Here is a 24,800-nt window from a genome sequence, read left to right as displayed (position 1 = left end):
TCACACACACTCACACACACTCACACACACTCACACACACTCACACACACTCACACACACTCACACACACTCACACACACTCACACACACTCACACACACTCACACACACTCACACACACTCACACACACTCACACACACTCTCACACACTCTCACACACTCTCACACACTCTCACACACTCTCACACACTCTCACACACTCTCACACACTCTCACACACTCTCACACACTCTCACACACTCTCACACACTCTCACACACTCTCACACACTCTCACACACTCTCACACACTCTCACACACTCTCACACACTGAGGGCCTGAGGGCACCCAGGTGTCCTTTCTAATCCCACCTTCCTGTACCCGGCCCAGGGCCCTGCAGCTTACAGCACTTAAGATGCAGATCCAGATACTTTTTAAAAAGAGTTTAGGGTCTCTGCCTCCACCACCAACTCGGGCAGTGAAGTCCAGACACCCACCACCCTCTGCGTAAAAACATTCTTCCACATGTCCCCTCTACACCTACCGCCACTTATCCTGATTCTGTGTCCCCTGATTCTAGAATTCTCCACCAAAAAGAGAACAGTTTTATTCTGTCCACTCAATGTTGTGCACCTTTATCAAGTCACCCCTCAACCTTCTTTGTTCCAAGGAAAAGTTTAAGTTTGTTTTTAAGTTTATTTATTAGTGTCACAAATCAGCTGACATTAACACTGCAATGAAGCTACTGTGAAAATCCCCTAGTCGCCACACTCCGGCGCCTGTTCGGGTAACACCGAGGGAGAATTGAGCACCCTAACCAGCACGTCTTTCGGACTGTGGGAGGAAACCGGAGCACCCGGAGAAAAAACCCATGCAGACACGGGGAGAACGTGCAAACTCCAACACAGACAGTGACCCGAGGCCGGGAATCGAACCCAGGTCCCTGGCGCTGTGAGGCAGCAGCGCTAACCCACTGTGCCACAGTGCCGCTGTTTAGGGTTTAAAAACTGGGCAGCGTGGACAAGTTGGGCCTGTTTCCATGCTGTAAACCTGTGATTGTAATTTCGGGGGGTTTTCTTTGACAAAAAAAAAGCCGTGCCAGTAACTACCGGTTTCTGTTTGAAAAGCTGCTTTAATTGTTCCCGATAATTTGGAGCTGGAATGATCACAGATACTTACATCTCCCTTCATCATCCGGACTCTTGCCATCCACCACCCGCACGGTTCATGTTCATTTGCTCTCGAGTACACCTGGAACAGTAGAGTGATCGCAGACTGAGATTGTGCACAGGTTTGCTTCACTGAGCCCAGTCCAATTACTTTAAAATGGAACGCGCCTCCCCACACAAACAATTAAAAACTTGAGGATAACACAGGAGGCCATTTGGCCCATCAGGGCAGCACAAGCTCGCTGAAGAACAGCCTTCGACCTTGGTTGTCGCCAGTAAATTCGCATCGAGACCTTTAGTTTGAGATAGAAAGGGTTGCCGTGTACAAGCAACATGCGTGTGGGATGAAGGCAGGGATGGCAGCATCACACGCGTGTGTCAGCACCAGAGAATTGGTGCAAGAACGGCCAGTGTTACAGTGCAGCAGCATAACAACAGCTGCCGAAACAGGAGCAGACCACATGGCCGGCCGATGACTGCTTCACTGTTCATTATCTGGGGGGGCCTCGCATTTCCCCCTCCCCACCCCCCCCGATTCCCCGAGACACCAGAAAATCTGTCTATCCTGCAGCCTCAAATATATTCACGCTGAAACATCCACGGGGGGGGGGAATTCCAGAGATCCACAAGACATTTCTCATCTCGTCCCGAATGATGTAGGAACAGCCGCCCACCTGACACTGTGCTGCCCACTTCATAAGGTCATAAGATAAAGGAGTAGAATGAGGCCACTCGGCCCATCGAGTCTGCTCTGCCATTCAATCATGGCTGGTGTGATTCTCATCCCCATTCTCCTGCCTTCTCCCCGTAACCCTCGATCCCCTTATAGATCAAGAATCTCTGTCTTAAAGACACTCAATGACCCGGCCTCCTCTGTGGCAATGAGTTCCACAGATTCACCACCCTCTGGCTGAAGAAATTCCTCTCATCTCAGTGTTAAAGGAGCGTCCTTCACTCTGAGGTTGTGCCCCTTGTGTTCGAGTCTCTCCCACGAGTGGAAACATCCTCTCCACGTCCACTCTATCCAGGCCTCCCAGTATCCTGCAAGTTTCAATTAGCTCCCCCTTCATCCTTCTAAACTCCATCGAGTACAGACCCAGGATCCTCAGTCCCTCCTCATACAACAAGCTCTTCATTCCTGGGATCATTCTTGCGAACCTTCTCTGGACCCCGAGTCTGCACCGACAACAATCCCACCCAGGCCCTATCCCCGTAACCCCATGTATTTATCCTGCTAACCCCCTGGCACTAAGGGGCAATTTAGCATGGCCGATCCAACTAACCTGCACATCATGGGAGGTTACAGTGGCACAGTGGGGGCAGCGTGGTGGCACAGCGGGTTAGCGCTGCAGCCTCACAGCGCCTGGGACCCGGGTTCAATTCCCGCCTCGGGTCACTGTCTGCGTGGAGTCTGCACGTTCTCCCCGTGTCTGCGTGGGTTTCCTCCGGGTGCTCCGGTTTCCTCCCACAGTCCGAAAGATGTGTGGGTTCGGTGGATTGGCCCGTGCTAAATTGTCCCTTAGTCAGGGGGACTCGCTAAGGTAAATGCACGGAGTTATGGGGATGGGGCCTGGGTGAGATTCTGGTCGGTGCAGACTCAATGGGTTGAATAACCTCCTTCTGCACTGTAGGATTCTATATCTTGGAGTGTGGGATGAAACCGGAGCACCCCCCCCCCCCCCCCCCCCCCGCCCCCGAGGAAACTCACGCAGACATGTGGAGAATGTGCAAACTTCCACAGACACCTGTGGCCGGTATTGAACTTGGGACTTTGGCGTTGAGGGGCAACGTTGCTAACCACTGAGCCACCTTAATGTCAAAGGATAAAGGCCCAATTTATTCAGCCTATCATCGGACAACCCCTCCCTCACCCCAGGAGCCTTCACCGAATCACCTCCAAAACAAGGAATAAAAGCAAAAATACTGCGGGCGCTGGAATCTGAAACAAACAAAAAATGCTGGAAAAACTCAGCAGGTCTGTCAGATCTGTGAAGAGAGAAACACGGTTAACGCTTCCATTATGGCTCTTCTACAGAACTGGAGAGGGATAGAAATGTGGGGATGGCGGGACTGATGTACGTGGAGAGATTGACCAGGTTAGGATTGTTTTCGCTGGAGTTCAGACGAATGAGGGGAGAATCTCATAGAGTCTTATAAAATTCTAACAGGACTGGACAGGGTAGATGCAGGGAGGATGTTCCCGATGGTGGGGGGAGTCCAGAACCAGGGGGGTCACAGTCTGAGGATTCAGGGTTGACCATTTAGGACGGGGGTGAGAAGACATTTCTTCACCCGGTGAGCCTGTGGAATTCATTACCACAGGAAGTAGTTGGTGCCAAAACATTGAATGTATTCAAGAGGCGGCTGGATATAGCACTGGGGGGCGAACGGGGTCAAAGGTTATGGGGAGAAAGCAGGATGAGGCTATTGAGTTGGATGATCAGCCATGATGGTGATGAGTGCCTCGAAGGGCCTCCTCCTATCTTCTACGCTTCTTCGATGAATTCTATACTTGAAGAGGGGCAGAATGGAAAGTCAGTAATAGGTCAGGGTTAAGATGGGACTGACAAAGATGTCACAGCTGTTAATGGTGCCACTGGGGACTGAAGACTGTTAACATTGGGAAAGGGAGGGTAGCAGAACGTGTTAACAAGAGGAGGAGAATTCTGCAGACGCTGGAAAACAAACAGGAAATGCTGGAAAATCTCAGGTCGGACAGCAACCGTGGGGAGAGAAAAGGGCCAACCCCGAGTCTGGATGATCCTTTGTCAGAGATTTGTAGATGACAAAGGGTCACCCAGACTCGAAACGTCGGCGCTATTCTCTCCCCACAGATACCGCCAGACCTGCCGAGAATTTTCCAGCGTTTCCTGTTTTATCTGTGTTGGGACAAGCGAGGGGAACGGAGTAACAGAAAAAAGACAACAAGGGAATCCTTTCTTGAAAAAGTGAGGGGGCATGGGATCCAAGGTTCTGCTGCCCGGTGGATCCAGAACTGGCTTGCCCAAAGGAGGCAGAGAGTGGGTATAGATGGGTCTTTTTCTAAATGGAGGTCGATCACCAGTGGTGTGCCCCAGGGATCTGTTCTGGGACCCTTGCTCTTTGTCATTTTCATAAATGACCTGGATGAGGAAGTGGAGGGATGGGTTGGTAAGTTTGCCGACGACACGAAGGTTGGTGGGGTTGTGGATAGTCTGGAGGGATGTCAGAAGTTACAGAGGGACATAGATAGGATGCAAGACTGGGCGGACAAGTGGCAGATGGACTTCAACCCAGATAAACGCGTCGTGGTCCATTTTGGGAGGTCAAATGGGATGAAGGAGTACAATATAAAAGGAAAGACTCTTAGTACTGTAGAGGATCAGAAGGACCTTGGGGTCCGGGTCCATAGGTCTCTGAAATCGGCCCCGCAGGTGAAGGAGGTGGTTAAGAAGGCGTATGGTGTGCTGGCCTTTATCAATCGAGGGATTGAGTTTAGGAGTCCGGGGATAATGATGCAGCTATATAAGACCCTCGTCAGACCCCACTTGGAGTACTGTGCTCAGTTCTGGTCGCCTCACTATAGGAAGGATGTGGAAAAGATTGAAAGGGTGCAGAGGAGATTTACAAGGATGTTGCCTGGATTGAGTGGCATGCCTTATGAGGATAGGTTGAGGGAGCTCGGTCTTTTCTCCTTGGAGAGACGTAGGATGAGAGGAGACCTAATAGTGATATATAAGATGTTGAGAGGCATATATCAGGTGGACTCTCAGAGGCTTTTTCCCAGGGTGGAAATGTCTGCTACGAGAGGACACAGGTTTAAGGTGCTGGGGGGTAGGTACAGGGGAGATGTTAGGGGTAAGTTTTTCACACAGAGGGTGGTGGGCGAGTGGAATCGGCTGCCTTCAGTGGTGGTGGAGGCGAACTCAATAGGGTCTTTTAAGAGACACCTGGATGAGTACATGGAGCTTAATAGGATGGAGGGTTATAGGTAGGTCTAGAAGGTAGGGATGTGTTCGGCACAACTTGTGGGCCGAAGGGCCTGTTTGTGCTGTAGTTTTTCATAGATAGAGATCATAGAAACCCTACAGTGCAGAAGGAGGCCATTCGGCCCATCGAGTCTGCACCGACCACAATCCCACCCAGGCCCTACCCCCACATATTTACCCGCTAATCCCTCTAACCTACACATCCCAGGACTCTAAGGGGCAATTTTTAACCTGGCCAATCAACCTAACCCGCACATCTTTGGACTGTGGGAGGAAACTGGAGCACCCGGAGGAAACCCACGCAGACCCGAGGAGAATGTGCAAACTCCACACAGACAGTGACCCGAGCCGGGAATCGAACCCGGGACCCTGGAGCTGTGAAGCAGCAGTGCTAACCATTGTGCTACCGTGCCGGTACCGTTTCTATGTAAAAGGTGGAGACCAAAACTGTGCACAGTACTCCACACGTGGTCTGAACAAAACCCCAGACAACTGTAGCAAGACTTAATTCATGTATTCCAATCCCTGTGCAATAAGCAATCCTAGCGTGTTCCAGTTAGGACGATGCCTGTGTTAACAGCTCCGTCACTAACAAGGACACCACCAGCGAAGCAGAGATTCCAGCATCCTTCCTGCAGAAACTTACAAAGCTAATGAACAGATACAAAGCCTAATTATAGCGGCTAATGGAATAGTGGCCTCCTCTCTCCAGAGGAACTGGATTACCCAAGGGATGGAAATTACACTGCACAGCTGTGAGCGCGCTCAGGTCAGACCGCACCTGGGGTAACTGTGTTCAGTTCAGAGCGTCAGGAAGGAGATACTGGTCTTGGAACGAGTGCAGCGTGGACTTACCAGAATGATACCAGGGCTAAAAGGAGTTAAATGTGGACAAGACTGGGCTGGTATTCCCTCGAGTGTAGAAGAGTGGTGGGGGGGGAAATCTAACTATCTCCTCTGGTCTTGCGTGCGTGTGTGTGGGGCAACACGGTGGCACAGTGGGTTAGCACTGCTGCCTCACTGCGCCAGGGACCCAGGTTCGATTCCCGACTTGGGTGACTGTGCAGACTCTGCACATTCTCCCCGTGTCTGCGTGGGTTTCCTCTGGGTGCTCTGGTTTCCTCCCACAGTCCAAAGATGTGCGTGTTAGGTGGATTGACCATGTTAAATTGCCCCTTAGTGTCCAAAGATGCAGGAGTTAGGGGGATTGGCCATGATAAGTTGCCCCTTAGTGTCGGGGGTTTAGGAGGGTATATATATATATATGGGGTTAGGGCCTGGGTGGGATCATGGTCGGTACAGGCTCGATGGGCCAAATGGCCTCCCCTGCACTGTGGGGGCCTACTAGGAGTCCAGAACAAGGGGCCGTTCATTTCCGGGAGAAAACCCTCACATAAAGGGGGAGTGGGAATCAGGAAAACTCTCCCCATTAAATGTTGGATTTAATTGAAAAGTTCAGAATATATTCAACAGAACAAATATTTATTGAATGTGTTAATTCAATAAATGTTATTTATTTATTAGTGTCACAAGTAAGGCTTACATTAACACTGCAATGAAGTTACTGTGAAAATCCCCTAGTCGCCCACACTCCGGCGCCTGTTCCGGGTAACACTGAGGGAGAATTTAGCACCCTAACCAGCAAGTCTTTCAGACTGTGGGAGGAAACCGGAGCACCCGGAGGAAACCCACGCAGACACGGGGAGAACATGCAGACTCCACACAGACAGTGAGCCAAGGCCGGGAATCGAACCCGGGTCCCTGGCGCTGTGAGGCAGCAGCGCTAACTACTTGTTGGCTGAGAGAGTATCGAGACGTACAAATTCAAGGCGGGTGGATGGATACAGATGACGATCAGTGACGATCTAACAGAACCTCAATTATTGTAGAGAATCAGAGTCCCGTGCTGAATAAAACCACCGCAGGCATCACAAACAAGCTGCGGTGATTGGGGTGCATGCAGCAGGGGGGAGGTGGTCAGGAGATCTTTCCCAATGTCGATATAACTGATGCAGGTTAGCGATGAAGAAACAGGCTATACATTGCTTACCTCAACTTCATCCCCTTCACTGATCTCTTTGTTGAAGTCTGCAGGAGGTGGTAAGCGGACATCACTGAAGGGAAGCTGTCTCTCAGGTTGCCAGCTGCAGATAGAAAATCACCGTGAATGCAGCGCAGGACTTTGCAACATGGCTGGCAGTAAAACACCTCTTCCCCTTCCCTCCAGGACACGGAGAAGGCAGCGTTGTCTGTCACCTACTGTCCCCACCCCAGTGACTTAGCTCGTTCAGCATAGAATCCCCACAATGCAGAAGGAGGCCATTCAGCCCATTGAGTCCGCATCCACCACAATCCCACCCTGGCCCTCTCCCCCTTACCCCACGCATTTACCCTGCTAGCCCCCCTGACACTGAGGGGGCAATTTAGCATGGCCAATCCACCTAACCTACACATCTTTGGAGTGTGGGAGGAAACCGGAGCACCCGGAGGAAACCCACGGGGGAGAACGTGCAGACTCCGCATTGACAGTGGCCCAAGGCTGGGATCGAACCCGGGACCTTGGCGCTGTGAGGCAGCAGTGCTAACCCACTGTGCCACCTAAGCATTTGGGCCTTTATAACGGGTCTCCAATATCGAAGTCGAAGAGCTCGCACCAACATTCCAGTACCTCCGTCCCAGACAGAAGCAACGCTCAGATATTCTGCGAATCGACATTCACTGCACGAGGACAGCCGATTCACTGGGAAAAGATCTGCCCTGCATCTAACCAAGTCTTGTCTCTACATAATGACCAAGTCCTCCTTCGCTATATCAAATCACCCACATCTACACTTGCATCTAACCCAGGATAAAAGCAAAATTACTGCGGGTACTGGAATCTGAAACCGAGAGAGAAAATGCTGGAAAATCTCAGCGGGTCTGGCAGCCTCTGCAAGGAGAGAAAAGAGCTGACGTTTCGAGTCCAGATGAGCCTTTGTCAAAACCCTTGGACTCGAAACGTCAGCTCGTTTCTCTCCTTAGAGGCTGCCAGACCCGCTGAGATTTTCCAGCATTTTCTCTCGGTTAGATCTAACCTAGTTCTGCCTCTGCGTAGCAATGATCAAGTCTTCCACTGCTAAACAAACCTCAATCAAATCATCCACATCTACAGTTCTCTGCAGTATACAGACAACATTTGAGTCCATACGGGTGGGTGCCTTACGGTATTTTAGACCGAAAATTAATCCTGTGATTTTGTAAAATTCATTCCTGGGACATGGGCGTCGCTGGTTGATGGGCATTTATTGCCCATCCCTAGTTGCCCTTGGAGGGCAGTTGAGAGTCAACCACATTGGCTGTGGCTCTGGAGTCACATGTAGGCCAGACCGGGTAAGGACGGCAGATTTCCTTCCCTAAAGGGAACCAGATGGGTTTTTCCGACAATGGGTCATCAGTAGATTCTTAATTCCAGATATTTTTTATTGAATTCAAATTCCACCGTCTGCCGTGGCGGGATTCGAACCCGGGGTCCCCCAGAAACATTCGCCGAGTTTCTGGATTAATAGTCTAGCGATAATACCACTGGGCCAGCGCCTCCCCATTCTACCCCGCAACCTTTGAAAATCTCCAACATCCCACACTGCGCGACCCGACAAAACTGAACTCTAACGGGGGAAGGTTCCACCATCGTCTAGTTCAAGGACACATGGACGCTCTCTCCTGTAGTTTAGCATTAATTTATGCCCACATATAAAGCATTACACTTGTAAAAATTAAACGTCATTTGGCAAACACGACAAGATCTGCCTTCAGTGATCGAACCCTCTCTGCAGATCCGACACACGCACGCTATGCAAGGTTGTCCATCACCGTGTCAATCATTCCCACTCTAACCTCTTTAATGAAAAAGGGTTAATACCAACCCTGTTAATCCTGAACTCGAGGTTACACCACTGCCAGCCAATCACTCAGATTCTGAGCCACTGACTGACCACTCTCTGTCTCCCAATCTACTGCAGAAGATTACCACTTATTCCACAATATTCAGTCTGGTCAATAATCCTCCTGAGATATCGGAATTAAAGCTTTCTGAAAGTCCAGGCAGACGTTACAGCCATCCATGATTAATAAAAGGTTTCTCTCCTCGGGCATTCCCTGGCCTTGCGGAACACCGAGGGCTTTCTGAGCAAAACAACTGCTGTCTGTAGAAATGACCTTCTGAATATTGCAGGGTAGAATCAGAATCCTACAGTGCGGAAGGAGGCCAACCGGCCCATCGAGTCTGTATCGATCACAATCCCACCCAGGCCCCATCCCCATAACCCCATACATTTACCCTAGCTAGTCCCCCTGACACTAAGGGGCAATTTAGCATGGCCAATCCCCCTCACCTGCACATCTTTGGACAGTAAGGGGCAATTTAGCATGGCCAATCCACCTAACCTGTACATCATTGGACAGTAAGGGGCAATTTAGCATGGCCAATCCACTAACATACACATCTTTGGACAGCAAGGGGCAATTTAGCATGGCCAATCCACTAACCTGCACATCTTTGGACAGTGAGGGGCAATTTAGCATGGCCAATCCACTAACCTGCACATCTTTGGACAGTAAGGGGCAATTTAGCATGGCCAATCCACTAACCTGCACATCTTTGGACAGTAAGGGGCAATTTAGCATGGCCAATCCACTAACCTGCACATCTTTGGACAGTAAGGGGCAATTTAGCATGGCCAATCCACTAACCTGCACATCTTTGGACACTAAGGGGCAATTTAGCATGGCCAATCCACCTAACCTGCACATCTTTCGGACTATAGGAGGAAACCCACGCAGACACGGGGAGAACGTGCAGACTCCGCACGGACAGGGAATCGAACCCGGATCCTGGTGCTGTGAGGCAGCAATGCGAACCACTGTGCCACCCAGGGTGCTGAATGGTCATTTGAACGTCACTGGATCCTGTCCTCGGGGCAATGCCAACTCGAGGTAAAATGCCACGAGAGCAAGTGGGAGCAGGAACAGGGAAGCAAATACTTTGCAAACCTTTTAAAACAATGTCAGGAGGGCTGTCCAATCAGTTAATATTCATCGGTCAGGATTCTTATTCCAGTTCCTACAGCCACGCAACTTTGACAGTGTTCATGTCAGCAAGGAGTGTGTGTGACATAGTACAGTACAGAGAGGCCATTCAGCCCATCACATCTGTACCAACCACAATCCCATCCAGGCCCTAGTACCAAAACCCCACACATTTACTCTGCTAATCCTCCTGACATTAGGGTCAATTTATCATGGCCAATCGACCTAAACCGCACACTTTTGGACTGTGGGAGGAAACTGGAGCACCCGGAGGAAACCCACGCAGACACGGGGAGAACGTGCAGACTCCACACACACACACTGACCCAAGCCAGGAATCGGACCTGTGTCCCTGGCGCTGAGAGGCAGCAGTGCTAACCACTGCGCCACCGTGCCGCCTGTCAAGGAGGTTTGAAACAGTGGCTTGTCCGTTGGAGCTGGCACCGAGTGTACAGTCCAGGGTGGTAAACAATTACATTTCAGAATGAGGGTCTGTGTACACTGGCCTTAACCTGACAGCAAACTCATGGTCCTGTGGCACTGCAATGGCACTTATTCCAACATCAGGCAGCAGCAGAATAACACAACCCAGGAGGCCATTTGGCCCATCCCAGCTGTGCACGAGCTCTTCCCACTTCCCCTGTTCTTTCCTTGTAACTCTGCAATGTCCCCCACTACCCTCATTCAGGGCTTGGACCACCTTTCAATTACCTCGCCCGATATCACCTCCTTTCATTTAGTTCTTCCCAAAATTCAAAGTATTTCACTCATTCTCCCTGTTGAAAGTTCCTGTTGAATCTGCTTCCGCCGCCCTTTCAGACAGTGCCTTCCCGATCGCAACAACTCAGAGTCATAGAGGTTTACAGCATGGAAACAGGCCCTTTGGCCCAACTTGTCCATGCTGCCCTTTTTTTAAAAACCCCTAAGCTAGTCCCAATTGCCCACGTTTGGCCCATATCCCTCTATACCCATCGTACCCATGTAACTGTCTAAATGCTTTTTAAAAGACAATTGTACCCGCCTCTACTACTGCCTCTGGCAGCTCATTCCAGACACTCACCACCCTCTGTGTGAAAAAATTGCCCCTCTGGACCTTTTTGTATCTCTCCCCTTCGACCTATGCCCTGTAGTTTTAGACTCCCCTGCCTTTGGGAAAAGATGTTGACTATCTAGCTGATCCGTGCCCCTCTATTTTATAGACCTCATTGTTTTTAAAAACAAGATCCCTTTGGTTCTTTTTGCCAATTCTCTACAATCCGTGCCCCTCGGATTACCAACCCCCCCTGCTACAGGAGACAGTGTCTCCTTGCAGGTGACGGGTCTTTAAGATCCACGAACCAAAGTCTCGCTGTTAAACTAACAAGAGGTTGCTGCAGTTTGACCACAGCTGTTGCAGCCCGGGCTGCTATAAAAACCCTCGCGACCCCAGAACAAAAGGCAGCGAAGCATGTTTAAAATGAGAGAGTACTTTCGAAAGGAATATTTCGCTCACCCCCACCTCTTATCAAGGATTTGCACTGGTGGGTTAATTAAGGAGAACACGCCACATGCAGTTGGTTAACAGAAATGGATTGTTTAAGGAAAGGACAAAGGTATCAGTCCCCCATTCACTGGAAGGAAGAGCTGCATTCCTGTGAACCGCCTTCTAACCCTGCAACAGTTAAAGCAGTTCGCGTGTATACTGTGCGTGAAAGTGCCCGCCAACCCCCAGATCGGCAGCAATCCTTGCGTGTGCACCTACCTCTGACTCCAAGGACAGAGCGAAATAAACGCTTTATTTCAAACCTACATACAACCTCTCCCCGCTGCGCTATCACAGTCCGAGAGCACATCGGGAGCGGGGAGAAGAGGCATTCCCGCCCTTTGGCCAACAACACTGGACAGTATGGAGTTGGGAAGTCCAATCCCACCTCGTGGCAAATGTTACCTCGTGCCCACCAACATTGTTCCCGCCAGAGGAAAATGCTTCAGGGTTGTTTCCTCTGGAGCAGAGGAGACTGGGGGGTGGGGGAGGCGGCCTGATTGAGGTGTTCAAGATTATTAGGGGGCGTGGACAGAGTGGATACGGACCAGCTGTTCCCCTTAGTTGAAGGATCAGTTATGAGGGGGTCACAAGTTAAAGTGAGGTTTATTTATTGTGTCAATTACATTAACGCTGCAATGAAGTTACTTTGAAACTCCTCGTGTCGCCACACTCACGGCGCCTGTTCAGGTCAATGTACCCTAACCAGCACGTCTTTCAGACTGTGGGAGGACACTGGAGTACCCGGAGGAAACCCACGCAGACACGGGGAGAAGGTGCAGACTCTGCACGGACAGCGACCCAAGCCGGGAATCGAATCCAGGTCCCTGGCGCTGTTAGGCAGCAGTGCTAACCCACTGGGCCACCGTGCTGCCCCAAAGTGAGGGGTGGGAGGTTTAGGGGTGGGGGGGGGGGGGGGGGGGGGGGGAGTTTGAGGAAAACCTTTACCCAGAGGGTGGAGGGGGTCTGGAATGCGCTGCCTGGGAGGGGGGTGGAGGCGGGTTGCCTCACGCCCTTTAAAAAGTACCTGGATGAGCACTTGGCGCATCATAACATTCAGGGCTATGGGCCAAGTGCTGGCAAGTGGGATTAGGTGGGCAGGTCAGGGCCTTTAATGCATCGGTGCAAACTCGATGGGCCGAAGGGCGTCTTCTGCACTGTAGGATTCTGTGACATCCAAGATAGAAGCACTGGGACCCAGTAGTCGAATGCTGGACAGGCCAGCGACTTATCCACTTGTTATCGGTACTCAAGCCTGTCCCCACAAGGGACCTGGAGACATGACGGGTGCAGAGAAGGTTCAAGGTCTCTGGCCTGTCAAACACTACAAAGGAACTTCAAGAACAGGGACAGTCGCACCGACAGACCGTGTCCAAGATTGGCTGACATTCATTAACATCCATCACCATTCGCACGCAGAGAAATCTTCAAAAAAACACCCCCCAAAAGGCAGACTAGTTTGTGAGCGATACTCAAATAGGCAAACGCAACAAACCTGGCAACAGGATCCAAACTGAACAGGGAAGGAGGTTACCCACCAGACACGCCACATCCAAAACTTCAATACAATGCGACCGCTCTCAAACTGGCAGAGAGAAAGGCAGCAGGATAATTATCTCCATCAAAGCAAAGGTCCAGCCTTTCCTCGCTACACTGACCAGCCACGGGTTTGGGTCGCTGCAGCTGGATCTCACGTGCATCAGGACGGTGGCTTTTCCTGGCCACCAAACAACACCAAAGCTCCAGAAGGCAATTGTGTTGATCAAGCTCAGGAGGGAACGGGGGGGTGAAGGGACTAATGACTGCCAGGACCGAGGGCCATTGGAGAATTGTAACGGCGCATCCCCCAGGATCGCTGGAGAGGGGGGGTGCACCCATTAGGTGGAAGGGGGGAGGAAGAGAGAATTGTATACGTTTGGGAGTGGGGGAGGGGGGATAAGAGAGACTGTGCCCATTTTTTGGGGGAAGGGGGAGGAGGGAAATGTGTACGCGGTTTAGGGGACAGAGTGTGAAGAGGAGGTGGACCTGTTCTGTGGGGGGGGGGATGGTGGGGAAGAGGAGGGGTTTTTTGGGGGGTGTACCTGTTTACTGGGGTGGGGGTAGGAGAGAGATGTACCTGTTTTGGGGTGGGGGGTGGAGGAAGTGGAGGGAGAGAGAGCTTTATGGTGGGGGAGCGGGGGGGGGGGGGGGGGGGGGGGGGGGGGGGAGATCAGTTTATTGGGGTGAGGTAGGTGAGAGGTGTCTACCTGTACCTGTTTTTGGGAGGGGGCGGAAAAGTGTACCGTTTTTGTTGGGGGGGCACCTTTTTTGCAGGGGGAGGGGAGAGGAAGGTTTTTTTTGGGGGGGGGGGGGTGGTGGTACCTGTTTATTGGGGTGAGGTTGGAGAGATGTATACCTGGGAGTAGGTGAAAAGTGTCCCTACTTTTGGGAGGGATGTTGGGGGTGGTGGGGGGGGGGGGCAGGAGGGGGTGTGTTTTTTTCTGGAAGGGGGAAAGAGGGGTTTTCCCCGTTTTGGGACGCGAGAGAAAAAGTGTGGGCTAAACTCAGATCACAAAAACAATCCATAATTATCCAGGGAACAGGAGGAAACCAGCTCCCCCCCACATACATACCACCCCCCCACCCCCGTACACCCACACGCACCCTCCCCCCACCCTGCCCCCTCACACACAGCTACCCTTGACAGGACAGTGGAAGGCTTTAAATCATCCCCGGCTTTCTCACAGCCTCTCAAACAAAAAAAATTAATTCCTTCACGTTGTGACCAGCATTTCCGTCTGCGCGGTTATTTCTGCCTGTGTGTGTCTGTGTGTATGTGTGTCTGTGTCTGTGTGTATGTGTGTCTGTGTCTGTGTGTGCGTGTGACAGACAAATCAGCTCGGGAAAATCAGTGCAGAGTCCAGGCAAGCAGATCAAATTGAGCTGATCAAGGAGCAGCGCACGGAGCAAGATCCATCTTCCCCATCCTCCTGGTCACAGACGAAGAGCTCTGCCCTGCCAGTAACCTTCCCTCAATTTAAAACCCATAACATTCGATAATAACCGTGTTGATATCTGGAATGTCCCAGTGGGTTCAATCAGATCTAATGTACAGCTTCACTTCAACACTGAGGGCGATACAGAATGTACAGCATAGAACAGGCCATCAGTTCAATTAACACACGTACACCCCCCCCCCCCCCCCCCCCCGCCCCCATCAGCATATCCTTCTATTCCTTCCTCCCTTTAACGTCTTGATACTATTCACCTCCCCCGCTCCCCGTGGGAGCGAGTCCCACATTCTCCCCACTCCCCGTGGGAGCGAGTCCCACATTCTCCCCACTCCCCGTGGGAGCGAGTCCCACATTCTCCCCACTCCCCGTGGGAGAGAGTCCCACATTCTCCCCACTCCCCGTGGGAGCGAGTCCCACATTCTCCCCACTCCCCGTGGGAGAGAGTCCCACATTCTCCCCACTCCCCGTGGGAGAGAGTCCCACATTCTCCCCACTCCCCGTGGGAGAGAGTCCCACATTCTCCCCACTCCCCGTGGGAGCGAGTCCCACATTCTCCCCACTCCCCGTGGGAGCGAGTCCCACATTCTCCCCACTCCCCGTGGGAGCGAGTCCCACATTCTCCCCACTCCCCGTGGGAGCGAGTCCCACATTCTCCCCACTCCCCGTGGGAGCGAGTCCCACATTCTCCCCCCTCCCCCGTGGGAGTGAGTCCCACATTCTCCCCCACTCTCCGTGGGAGGGAGCCCACATTCTCCCCACTCCCCGTGGGAGCGAGTCCCACATTCTCCCCACTCCCTGTGGGAGGGAGCCCACATTCTCCCCACTCCCCGTGGGAGCGAGTCCCACATTCTCCCCCACTCCCCGTGGGAGCGAGTCCCACATTCTCCCCCACTCCCCGTGGGAGCGAGTCCCACATTCTCCCCCACTCCCCGTGGGAGCGAGTCCCACATTCTCCCCCACTCCCCGTGGGAGCGAGTCCCACATTCTCCCCCACTCCCCGTGGGAGCGAGTCCCACATTCTCCCCCACTCCCTGAACTTCCGATTGGGTTTATTAGCGTCTATCTGATATTTAGTCCTTCGTTTCAGCCTCACCCACGCATAGAAACATCTTTTGCACATCCAAAAAAACTCGTTCATAATCTTCAAGATCACCCTTCTGAACTCTCCATTCAACAGAAAAGACATCTGCATTGTACAGGGTTTCCCCCACGTCAAAGCTCTGACTATGAGGCAAGTGTTGTTACTGCCACACACCCAGAGGGGCTGGTACATTGTACGTGTTCCAGCCCCAAACCATAGCTGACTTTTTCCATAGGTCTTCAGTTAGAATCATAGAATCCCTACAGTGCAGAGGGAGGCCATTCGGCCCATCGAGTCTACACCGACCACAATCCCACCCAGGCCCTATTCCCGTAACCCCACATATTTACCCTGCTAACTCTCTGATGCTAGGTTCAATTTATCATGGCCAATCCACCTAACCAGCATGTCTTTCGGACTGTGGGAGGAAACCGGAGCACCCGGAGGAAACCCACGCAGACACGGGGAGAACGTGCAGACTCCACACAGACAGTGACCGAAGCCTGGAATTGAACCCGGGTCCCTGGCGCTGTGAGGCAGCAGTGCCAACCACTGTGCCGCCCCAAGTGCCCACTGCGCCGCCCCATCATTGCATTATCCCAAATTGTTCATTACAATTTCCTGATAGAAGTTTACAAGATTATGCAGGGCACGGGCAGAGTGGATAGTCAGAAGCTTTTTCCCAGGGTGGAAGAGTTAATTACCAGGGGGCACAGGTTTAAGGTGCGAGGGGCAAGGTTTAAAGGAGATGTGCGAGGCAAGTTTTTTTTTATACAGAGGGAAGTGAGCGCCTGGTACTCGATGCCGGGGAGGTGGTGGAAGCAGATACGATAGTGACTTTTCAGGGGCATCTTGAGAAATGCATGAATAGGATGGGAATAGAGGGATACGGTCCCCGGAAGTCATAGAAAGAAATCATAGAAACCCTACAGTACAGAAAGAGGCCATTCGGCCCATCGAGTCTGCACCGACCACAATCCCACCCAGGCCCTACCCCCATATCCCTACATATTTTACCCACTAATCCCTCTAATCTACACATCCCAGGACACTAAGGGGCAATTTTAGCTTGGCCAATCAACCTAACCCGCACATCTTTGGACTGTGGGAGGAAACCGGAGCACCCGGAGGAAACCCACGCAGACACGAGGAGAATGTGCAAACTCCACACAGACAGTGACCCAAGCCGGGAATCGAACCCAGGTCCCTGGAGCTGTGAAGCAGCAGTGCTAACCCACTGTGCTATCGTGCCGCCCAGAAAGGTAGGGAGTTTTAGTTCAGACGGGGGCAGCATGGGCAGTGCAGGCTTGGAGGTGCCGAAGGGCCTGTTCCTATGCTGGAATTTTCTTGGTTCACCGTCACCAACCAAAGCCGGCTGAAAAGAATGAAACCGGGTAAAGGGAAGCCCGGTGAAATTGGAATGCCGGCGGTAATGATTGCAGGATTCTTGGCAAATTGTCCGATTGATTAGACACACACCTGGGGCAAAAACCACAAGTCCGACAGCCACCCGCCCCTCAGACCCTCAACGGGACCTCAAAGTATTTTGGCTGGGGTTTTGATGCGTAGACATCTTGTGCATAGGAGTCTGTCAGTCTATGTCCTGCCCACACATGCCCGCTGTACACACTGGTCAAGCCAGTTGTGGGTCGAGCCAGACAATTCCGAATGGATAACGGCAGAGGCCAGTGAAACTCGGCAGTAGAAAGCTGGACGTGCCGGCACACACCAGGAACAGTCATTCTTTAACCAGAGAACAACTTCTAAAGCAGGACCCGACCACCTTTGCCTCAATCTGATTTAAAGGCAACTCGGGTCAATAAACCACACGCAATGTTACAAACAAAATGCCTCAAATTATATCAGAAATAGCACTGCGCAAAGCAAGCGGTGAACACAGGTGCAGCGACAATAATCTCTCCCTCAATGTCAACAAAACAAAAGAGATAGTCATCGACTTCAGAAACGTAAAGGAGAACATTTCCCTGTCGACATCAGCGGGAACGAAGTAGAAAGGGTCGAGAGCTTCAAGGTTTTGGGTGTCCAGATCTCCAACAACCTGTCCTGGTCCCCCCCATGCCGACACTATAGTTAAGAAAGCCCCACCAACGCCTCCATTTTCTCAGAAGACTAAGGAAATTAGGCATGTCAGCTATGACTCTCACCAACTTTTACAGATGCACCATAGAAAGCATTCTTTCTGGTTGTATCACAGCTTGGTATGGGGCTCCTGCTCTGCCCAAGACCGCAAGGAACTACAAAAGATCGCGAATGTAGCCCAATCCATCACGCAAACCAGCCTCCCATCCATTGACTCTGTCTACACTTCCCGCTGCCTCGGGAAAAGCAGCCAGCATAATTAAGGACCCCACACGTCCCGGACATTCTCTCTTCCACCTTCTCCTGTTGGGAATAAGGTACAAAAGTCTGAGGTTACCTACCAAGTGACTCAAGAACAGCTTCTTCCCCGCTGAGATGGCCGCTGCCGCTGCCTTCTCAAGGGGCAACTAGGGATGGGCAATAAACACTGGCCTCCATATCCCTCGAAATGAATGCCTCCAGATCTCCAGCAACATCCCTATTTAAACTCGCAATGCAACACAGCAAGAAGTCTAACAACACCAGGTTAAATTCCAACAGGTTTATTTGGTATCACAAGCTTTCGGAGCGTTGCTCCTTCATCAGGTGAGTGGAGACACTGGGGAGAATGTTCCACTCACCTGACGAAGGAGCGGCACTCCGAAAGCTCGTGATTCCAAATGAACCTGTTGGACTTTAACCTGGTGTTGTGAGACTTCTTACTGTGCCCACCCCAGGCCAACGCCAACATCTCCACATCAATGCAGCACGAACCACTGACTGACTGACTGTTGGGAATGCCAGTTTCACACAGTGTACACACATTCTGACCACAATCCTGCCGACACAAAGACCCCAGCAACATAATTACCAGAATTCTGAAATTTGGGAACTGGGAGGACAAGAGCTGCCGAACATTTTTGCACTGCATTGAAACCGGTTTGGCATGGTGACGCCATTTATCCTTTACGCTCTACAGAAAACAAGGGACAATTGGACTGTGCTTAATATCCCAACTTGTGTTACCATCAACCTTTGAGCAACCACCACCTCCCCCCCCCCCCTCCCCCGAAACCACCTCCCCACCCGCCCACCTCAAACCCCCCTACAAACTGCAAAGGGTCGTGAATGTAGCCCAGTCCATCACACAATCCAGCCTCCCATCCATTGACTCTGTCTACACTTCCCGCTGCCTCGGCAAAGCAGCCAGCATAATTAAGGACCCCACGCACCCTGGACATTCTCTCTTCCACCCTCGGGGAAAAAGATACACAAGTCCGAGGTCACGTACCAACCCACTCAAGAACAGCTTCTTCCCTGTTGTAGATCTTTTGAATGGACCTACCTCGCATTAAGTTGATCTTTCTCTACACCCTAGTAGCTATGACTGTAACACTACATTCTGCACACTCTCCTTTCCTTCTCCATGAATGGTATGCTCTGTCTGTACAGCGTGCAAGAAACAATACTTTTCACTGTACACTAATACGTGTGACAATAATAAATTAAAATCAAAATGTTAACTGAAGCAGAGACATCAGTTAACCCTTTATTCACCCTGAAGGCAGCATCCCTGCCAAAATGTCCACCGTCCAACCTGAGAAGGGTAAAATGCCTCAATGAAGGTTAAAATTGGCAATTCCCTCCGTTACCACCTGGATATGGAAGTGTTTTGAAGTTTCCTGGTGTGACCAAGGCACACCAGTGGTACGATTGCAAGGAGCCAGCGTTTCTGATGGCAGAACGGGAATCATTTCTGTGACCAGTCTAGAGCTTGGTGATGGCTACAGGCAGCCCTGTGGATTGAGAAGCAAAAAAAGCAATGGCACTTACTTATTCTCAAAGGCGATAGTGATGGAGTCTTCATGGACATCTTTCACAAACCCCTGAGAGAGAAACAGAGCAAAATAAAATTAAATAAAATACTTTCTGACAATGAATCAAGAGTGACAATGGGAGCAATCTCCATTTACAATCAGGGAACTCGTGTCTTCACTGTCCCTTCACCAATGCCGACACTATAGTTAAGAAAGCCCCACCAACACCTCTACTTTCTCAGAAGACTGAGAAAATTTGGCACGTCCGCTACGACTCTCACCAACTTTTACAGATGCGCCATAGAAAGTATCCTTTCTGTTTCCGCAAGAAACTACAAAGGGTCGTGAATGTAGCCCAATCCACCACTCAAACCAGCCTCCCATCCACTGACTCTGTCTACACTTCCCGCTGCCTCGGGGAAAAGTACAGCAAGAGTTTTAACAACACCAGGTTAAAGTCCAACAGGTTTAATTGGTAGCAAATACCATAAGCTTTCGGAGCGCTGCTCCTTTGTCAGATGGAGTGGAAATGTGCTCTCAAACAGTGCACAGAGACACAAAATCAAGTTACAGAATAGGGAAAAGTAGCCAACATAATTAAGGACATTCTCTCTTCCACCTTATTCCGTCGGGAAAAAGATACAAAAGTCTGAGGTCACGTACCAACCAAATCAAGCTTCTTCCCTGCTGCTGTCAGACTTTTCAATGGACCTACCTTGCATTAAGTTGATCTTTCTCTACACCCTAGCTAGGACTGTAACACTACATTCTGCACCCTCTCCTTTCCTTCTCTATGCTTTGTCTGTATAGCACGCAAGAAACAATACTTTTCACTGTATACTAATACATGTGACAATAATAAATCAAATCAATAGGATAAGCAGAGAATCACATTACCAGGGATGAGATTTCAGAAATAATTGCTTTCTGGTAGAAAAAAATTAATAATTCTACTGGCCTCAAAACCATTCTTACTCCATCCCCAGCAACTGCTAAATATCATGATTCAATAATTCATCAAATACCTCTTCAACTTCTCCACTACATTTTGCTATCACCTCTCCCTAAAATATTCCTAATTTTATGATTCTAAACCATCATAAGGTTTTGCTACCTCTTGTGTCGAACAACTCCCCACCATCCGACACACTTGGCTCTGAATCCCTTTAAAAAGAACATGGATCAGGTGACAGGTGTAGTTCAAAAAATCATAGAAACCCTACAGCACAGAAAGAGGCCATTCGGCCCATTGAGTCTGCACCGACCACAATCCCACCCAGGCCCTACCCCCATATCCCTACATATTTACCCACTAATCCCTCTAACCTACACATCTCAGGACACTAGGCAATTTTTAGCATGGCCAATCAACCTAACCCGCACATCTTTGGAAGCTTAATAGCTCAGAAACGTCTGTTTGGGTTCTCCAAAAGGAACCCACCCCTTCCCCGGCCAAACTACAACACTGGCATCTAAGCAACAATGTGGAAGATTACCCAGATATGTGCTGTACACAAAAAGCAGAACAAATTCAACCCAGCAAATTATTGCCCATGAATGGACTCTCGATTATCAGTGAAGCGATGGAGAGGATTATCCACAACGCTATCAAGCAGCACTCACTCGGCAATAACCTGGTCATTGGGGTTCTACACAGCAAGAAGTTTGACAACACCAGGTTAAAGTCCAACAGGTATATTTAGTTGGGTTCTGCCAGGGCCACCCAGCTCCTGACCTCATTACAGTCCTAGTTTAAACCTGACAAGAGCGAAACTCCCCAGAGATGAGGCGAGAGTGACAGCCCCTGACTTCAAGGCAGCGTTTGACAGTGTGGGGCATCAAGGAGCCCTGGTGAAACTGGAGTCAATGGGAATCAGGGGGAGAACTCTCCGCTGGTTGGAGTCACACCTGGCACAAAGGAGGATGGTTGAGATTGTTGTCATCCCAGGACATCAGTGCAGGAGTTCCTCAGGGCGAGTGTCCTAGACCCCAACCACCTTCAGCTGCTTCAATGACCTTCCTTCCATTGTAATGATTTCAATGTTCAGCACCATTCCCAACCTCAGATACTGAAACAGTCAATGTCCGAATGCAGCAAGACCCAAACAATATCCAGGCTTGGAATAACCAGGAGCAAGGAATATTCACACCACACAGGTGCCAGGCAACGGCCATCTCCAACGAGAGATAATCTAACCATTGCCCCTTGACATTCAATAACATTCCCATCACTGAATCCCCCCACTATCAACATCCTGGGGGGTTACCACTGATCACAAACTGAACTGGACCCAGCCATATAAACACCGTGGCTACCAGAATAGGTCAGTGGCTAGGAATCCCATGGCGAGTAACTCACCTCCTGATTCCCAAACTCGATCCTCCAACCAGAAGGCACAAGTCAGGAGTGTGATGAAGAGCACAGCTCCAACAACACTCGGGAAACTTATCATCCAGTAGCCCCTGTTTGATTGGCACCCTATCCACAAATATTCATTCCCTCCAACAGAGTCAGAGGTTTACAGCATGGAAACAGGCCCTTCAGCCCAACTTGTCCATGCTGCCCCCTTTTTTTCCCTAAGCTCGTCCCAGTTGCCCGCATTTGGCCCATATCCCTCTCTACCCATCGTACCCATGTAACTATCGAAATGCTTTTTAAAAGACAAAATTGTACCCGCCTCTACTACTGCCTCTGGCAGCTTGTTCCACACACTCACCACCCTCTGGGTGAAATAATTGCCCCTCTGGACCCTTTTGTATCTTTCCCCTCTCACCTTAAACCTGTGCCCTCTAGTTTTAGACTCCCCTACCTTTGGGAAAAGATATTGACTATCCAGCTGATCTATGCCCTTCATTATTTTATTGACCTCTATAAGGTCACCTCTCAGCCTCCTACGCTCCAGGGAAAAATGTCCCAGTCTATCCAGCCTCTCCTTATAACTCAATCCATCAAGTCCCGGTAGCATCCTAGTAAATCTCTTCTGCACTCTTTCTAGTTTAATAATATCCTTTCTATAATAGGGTGACCAGAACTGTACACAGTATTCCAAGTGTGGCCTTACCAATGTCTTGTACAACTTCAGCAAGACGTCCCAACTCCTGTGTTCAATGTTCTGACCGATGAAACCAAGCATGCCGAATGCCTTCTTCACCATTCTGTCCACCTGTGACTCCACTTTCAAGGAGCTATGAACCTGTATCCCGAGATCTCTGCTCTATAACTCGCCCCAACAACCTACCATTAACTGAGTCCTGCCCTGGTTCGATCTACCAAAATGCATCACATCGCATTTATCGAAATTAAACTCCATCCGCCATTCGTCAGCCCACTGGCCCAATGAACAATCGATGAACTGCAGCAACCCTGTGCATCAGCTACACTGCAGGAAGCTTTAAGATAGTACTTTACAAACCTATAACCACTACCATCTAGAAGCACAAGGGCAGCAGGTGTTTACCAGGATGTTGCCTGGTATGGAGGGCATTAGCTATGAGGAGAGGTTGGAGAAACTTGGTTTGTTCTCACTGGAGCGAAGGAGGTTGAGGGGCGACCTGATAGAAGTCTACAAGATTATGAGAGGCATGGACAGGGTGGATAGTCAGAAGCTTTTTCCCAGGGCGGAAGAGTCAATTACTAGGGGGGACAGGTTTAAGGTGCGAGGGGCAAGGTTTAAAGGAGATGTACGAGGCAAGTTTTGTAGAGGGTGGTGGTTGCCTGGAACTCGTTGCCGGGGGAGGTAGTGGGAGCAGATATGATTGTTACTTTTAAGGGGCGTCTTGACAAATACATGATTAGAATGGAAATAGAGGGATATGGTCCCCGGAAGGGTAGGGGGACTCTTTAAAAATCCATTCATGGGATTTAGGGGATGGCTGGCTAGAGCATTTATCACCCATCTCTAGTTGCCCTCGAGAAGGTGGTGGCGAGTTGCCTTCTTGAGCCGCTGCAGGCCCCGAGGTGTAGGTGCACCCACAGTGCTGATGGGGAGAGTGTTCGAGGATTTTAACCCAGCGAGTGAAGGAACGGCCGATATATTCCCAAGTCAGGGTGGCGAGTGACTTGGAGAGGAAGCTCCAGGTGGTGACGTTTCCAGGTATCTGCTGCTGGTCCCTACAGGTGGCTGTGGGTTTGGAAGGTGCTGCTTTCAGTGAGGTTTCAGCAATGGTGATGCCATTGAATGTCAAGGGGCCGTGGTTAGATCCTCTCTCGGTGGCGACGGTCATGGCCTGGCACTTGTTTGGGTGTGAATGCTACTTGCCACTTGTCAGCCCAAGCCTGGATATTGCCCAGGTCTTGCTGTATTTGGACATGGAACTGTGTCAGTATGTGAAGTTCACAAATGATAGCGTTTAGCCCCGATTCCCATGGACTCCAGTTTCGCTCGGGCTCCTTGATGCCGCACTCGATGCTGCTTTGATGTCAAGGGCAGTCACTCTCACCTCACCTTCATAGAATCATACAGTCCCTACAGTGCAGAAGGAGGCCATTCAGCCCATCGAGCCTGTACGACCCACCCAAGCACTGTTACCATCACCCCACACATTTACCCTGCTAATCTCCCTGATACTCGTGGGCGATTTAGCACGGCCGATCAGCCTAACCAGCACATCTTTGAAGTGTGGGAGGAAACCGGAGCACCTGGAGGAAACCCACGCAGACACGGGGGGGAGAACGTGCAAACTCCACACAGACAGTGACCCAAGCCGGGAATTGAAATCCGGGTCCCTGTGAGGCAGCGGTGTTAACCACTCTGCCACCGCGCTGCCCTCCATCTCTTGTAGAGGGGGGTTATGGGGATAGGACCTGGGTGGGATTGCGTTCGGTGCAGATTTGATGGACCGACCAGCCTCCTCCTGCACTGTAGGATTCTACAAACTTCTCAAGTGCAATAAATGCTGGACTAGTCAGCGAAGTCCATTCCTTAAATGAACAAAAATTGCCCTCATTTGTCTTGTTTCTGGGGTAATTCCTGGCACGGCAGCAGGGATATTTGGGGACGGGCATACCTTAGATGTGTTCCATCACAAGTATATCAGCACACTGTTGCTTTCAACTCAGACTATTCCTCTAAACCGCAATCAGGGAGTTCTCAGAATCAAGTGGATTGAAAGGTCTGCAAACGGTCAC

At 50.7% G+C, this 24,800-nt stretch overlaps 1 protein-coding gene across 2 annotated transcripts in view; it reads right to left on the bottom strand.

Moving 5' to 3' along the window:
- LOC144481700 (RNA-binding protein FXR1-like) overlaps window positions 1-19,744 on the bottom strand; it is a 64,012-nt gene extending 44,268 nt beyond the window's left edge. The window contains exons 1-3 of one of the 2 annotated variants that reach the window (XM_078200842.1): window positions 19,689-19,744; window positions 7,167-7,260; window positions 1,159-1,230 (exon numbers count right to left, since the gene is read on the bottom strand). In XM_078200842.1, the coding sequence (XP_078056968.1) occupies window positions 1,159-1,188 (30 nt within the window). In that variant the 5' untranslated portion in view covers window positions 1,189-1,230; window positions 7,167-7,260; window positions 19,689-19,744. The remainder of the gene's footprint in view (window positions 1-1,158; window positions 1,231-7,166; window positions 7,261-19,688) is intronic. The other variant, XM_078200841.1, reaches the window with a different exon arrangement.
- Between the last annotated feature and the right edge of the window lie 5,056 nt (window positions 19,745-24,800).

Source organism: Mustelus asterias, chromosome 31, assembly GCF_964213995.1.
Source record: "Mustelus asterias chromosome 31, sMusAst1.hap1.1, whole genome shotgun sequence".
Lineage (NCBI taxonomy): Eukaryota > Metazoa > Chordata > Chondrichthyes > Carcharhiniformes > Triakidae > Mustelus > Mustelus asterias.
This window is presented reverse-complemented; position numbering and strand designations above follow the sequence as displayed.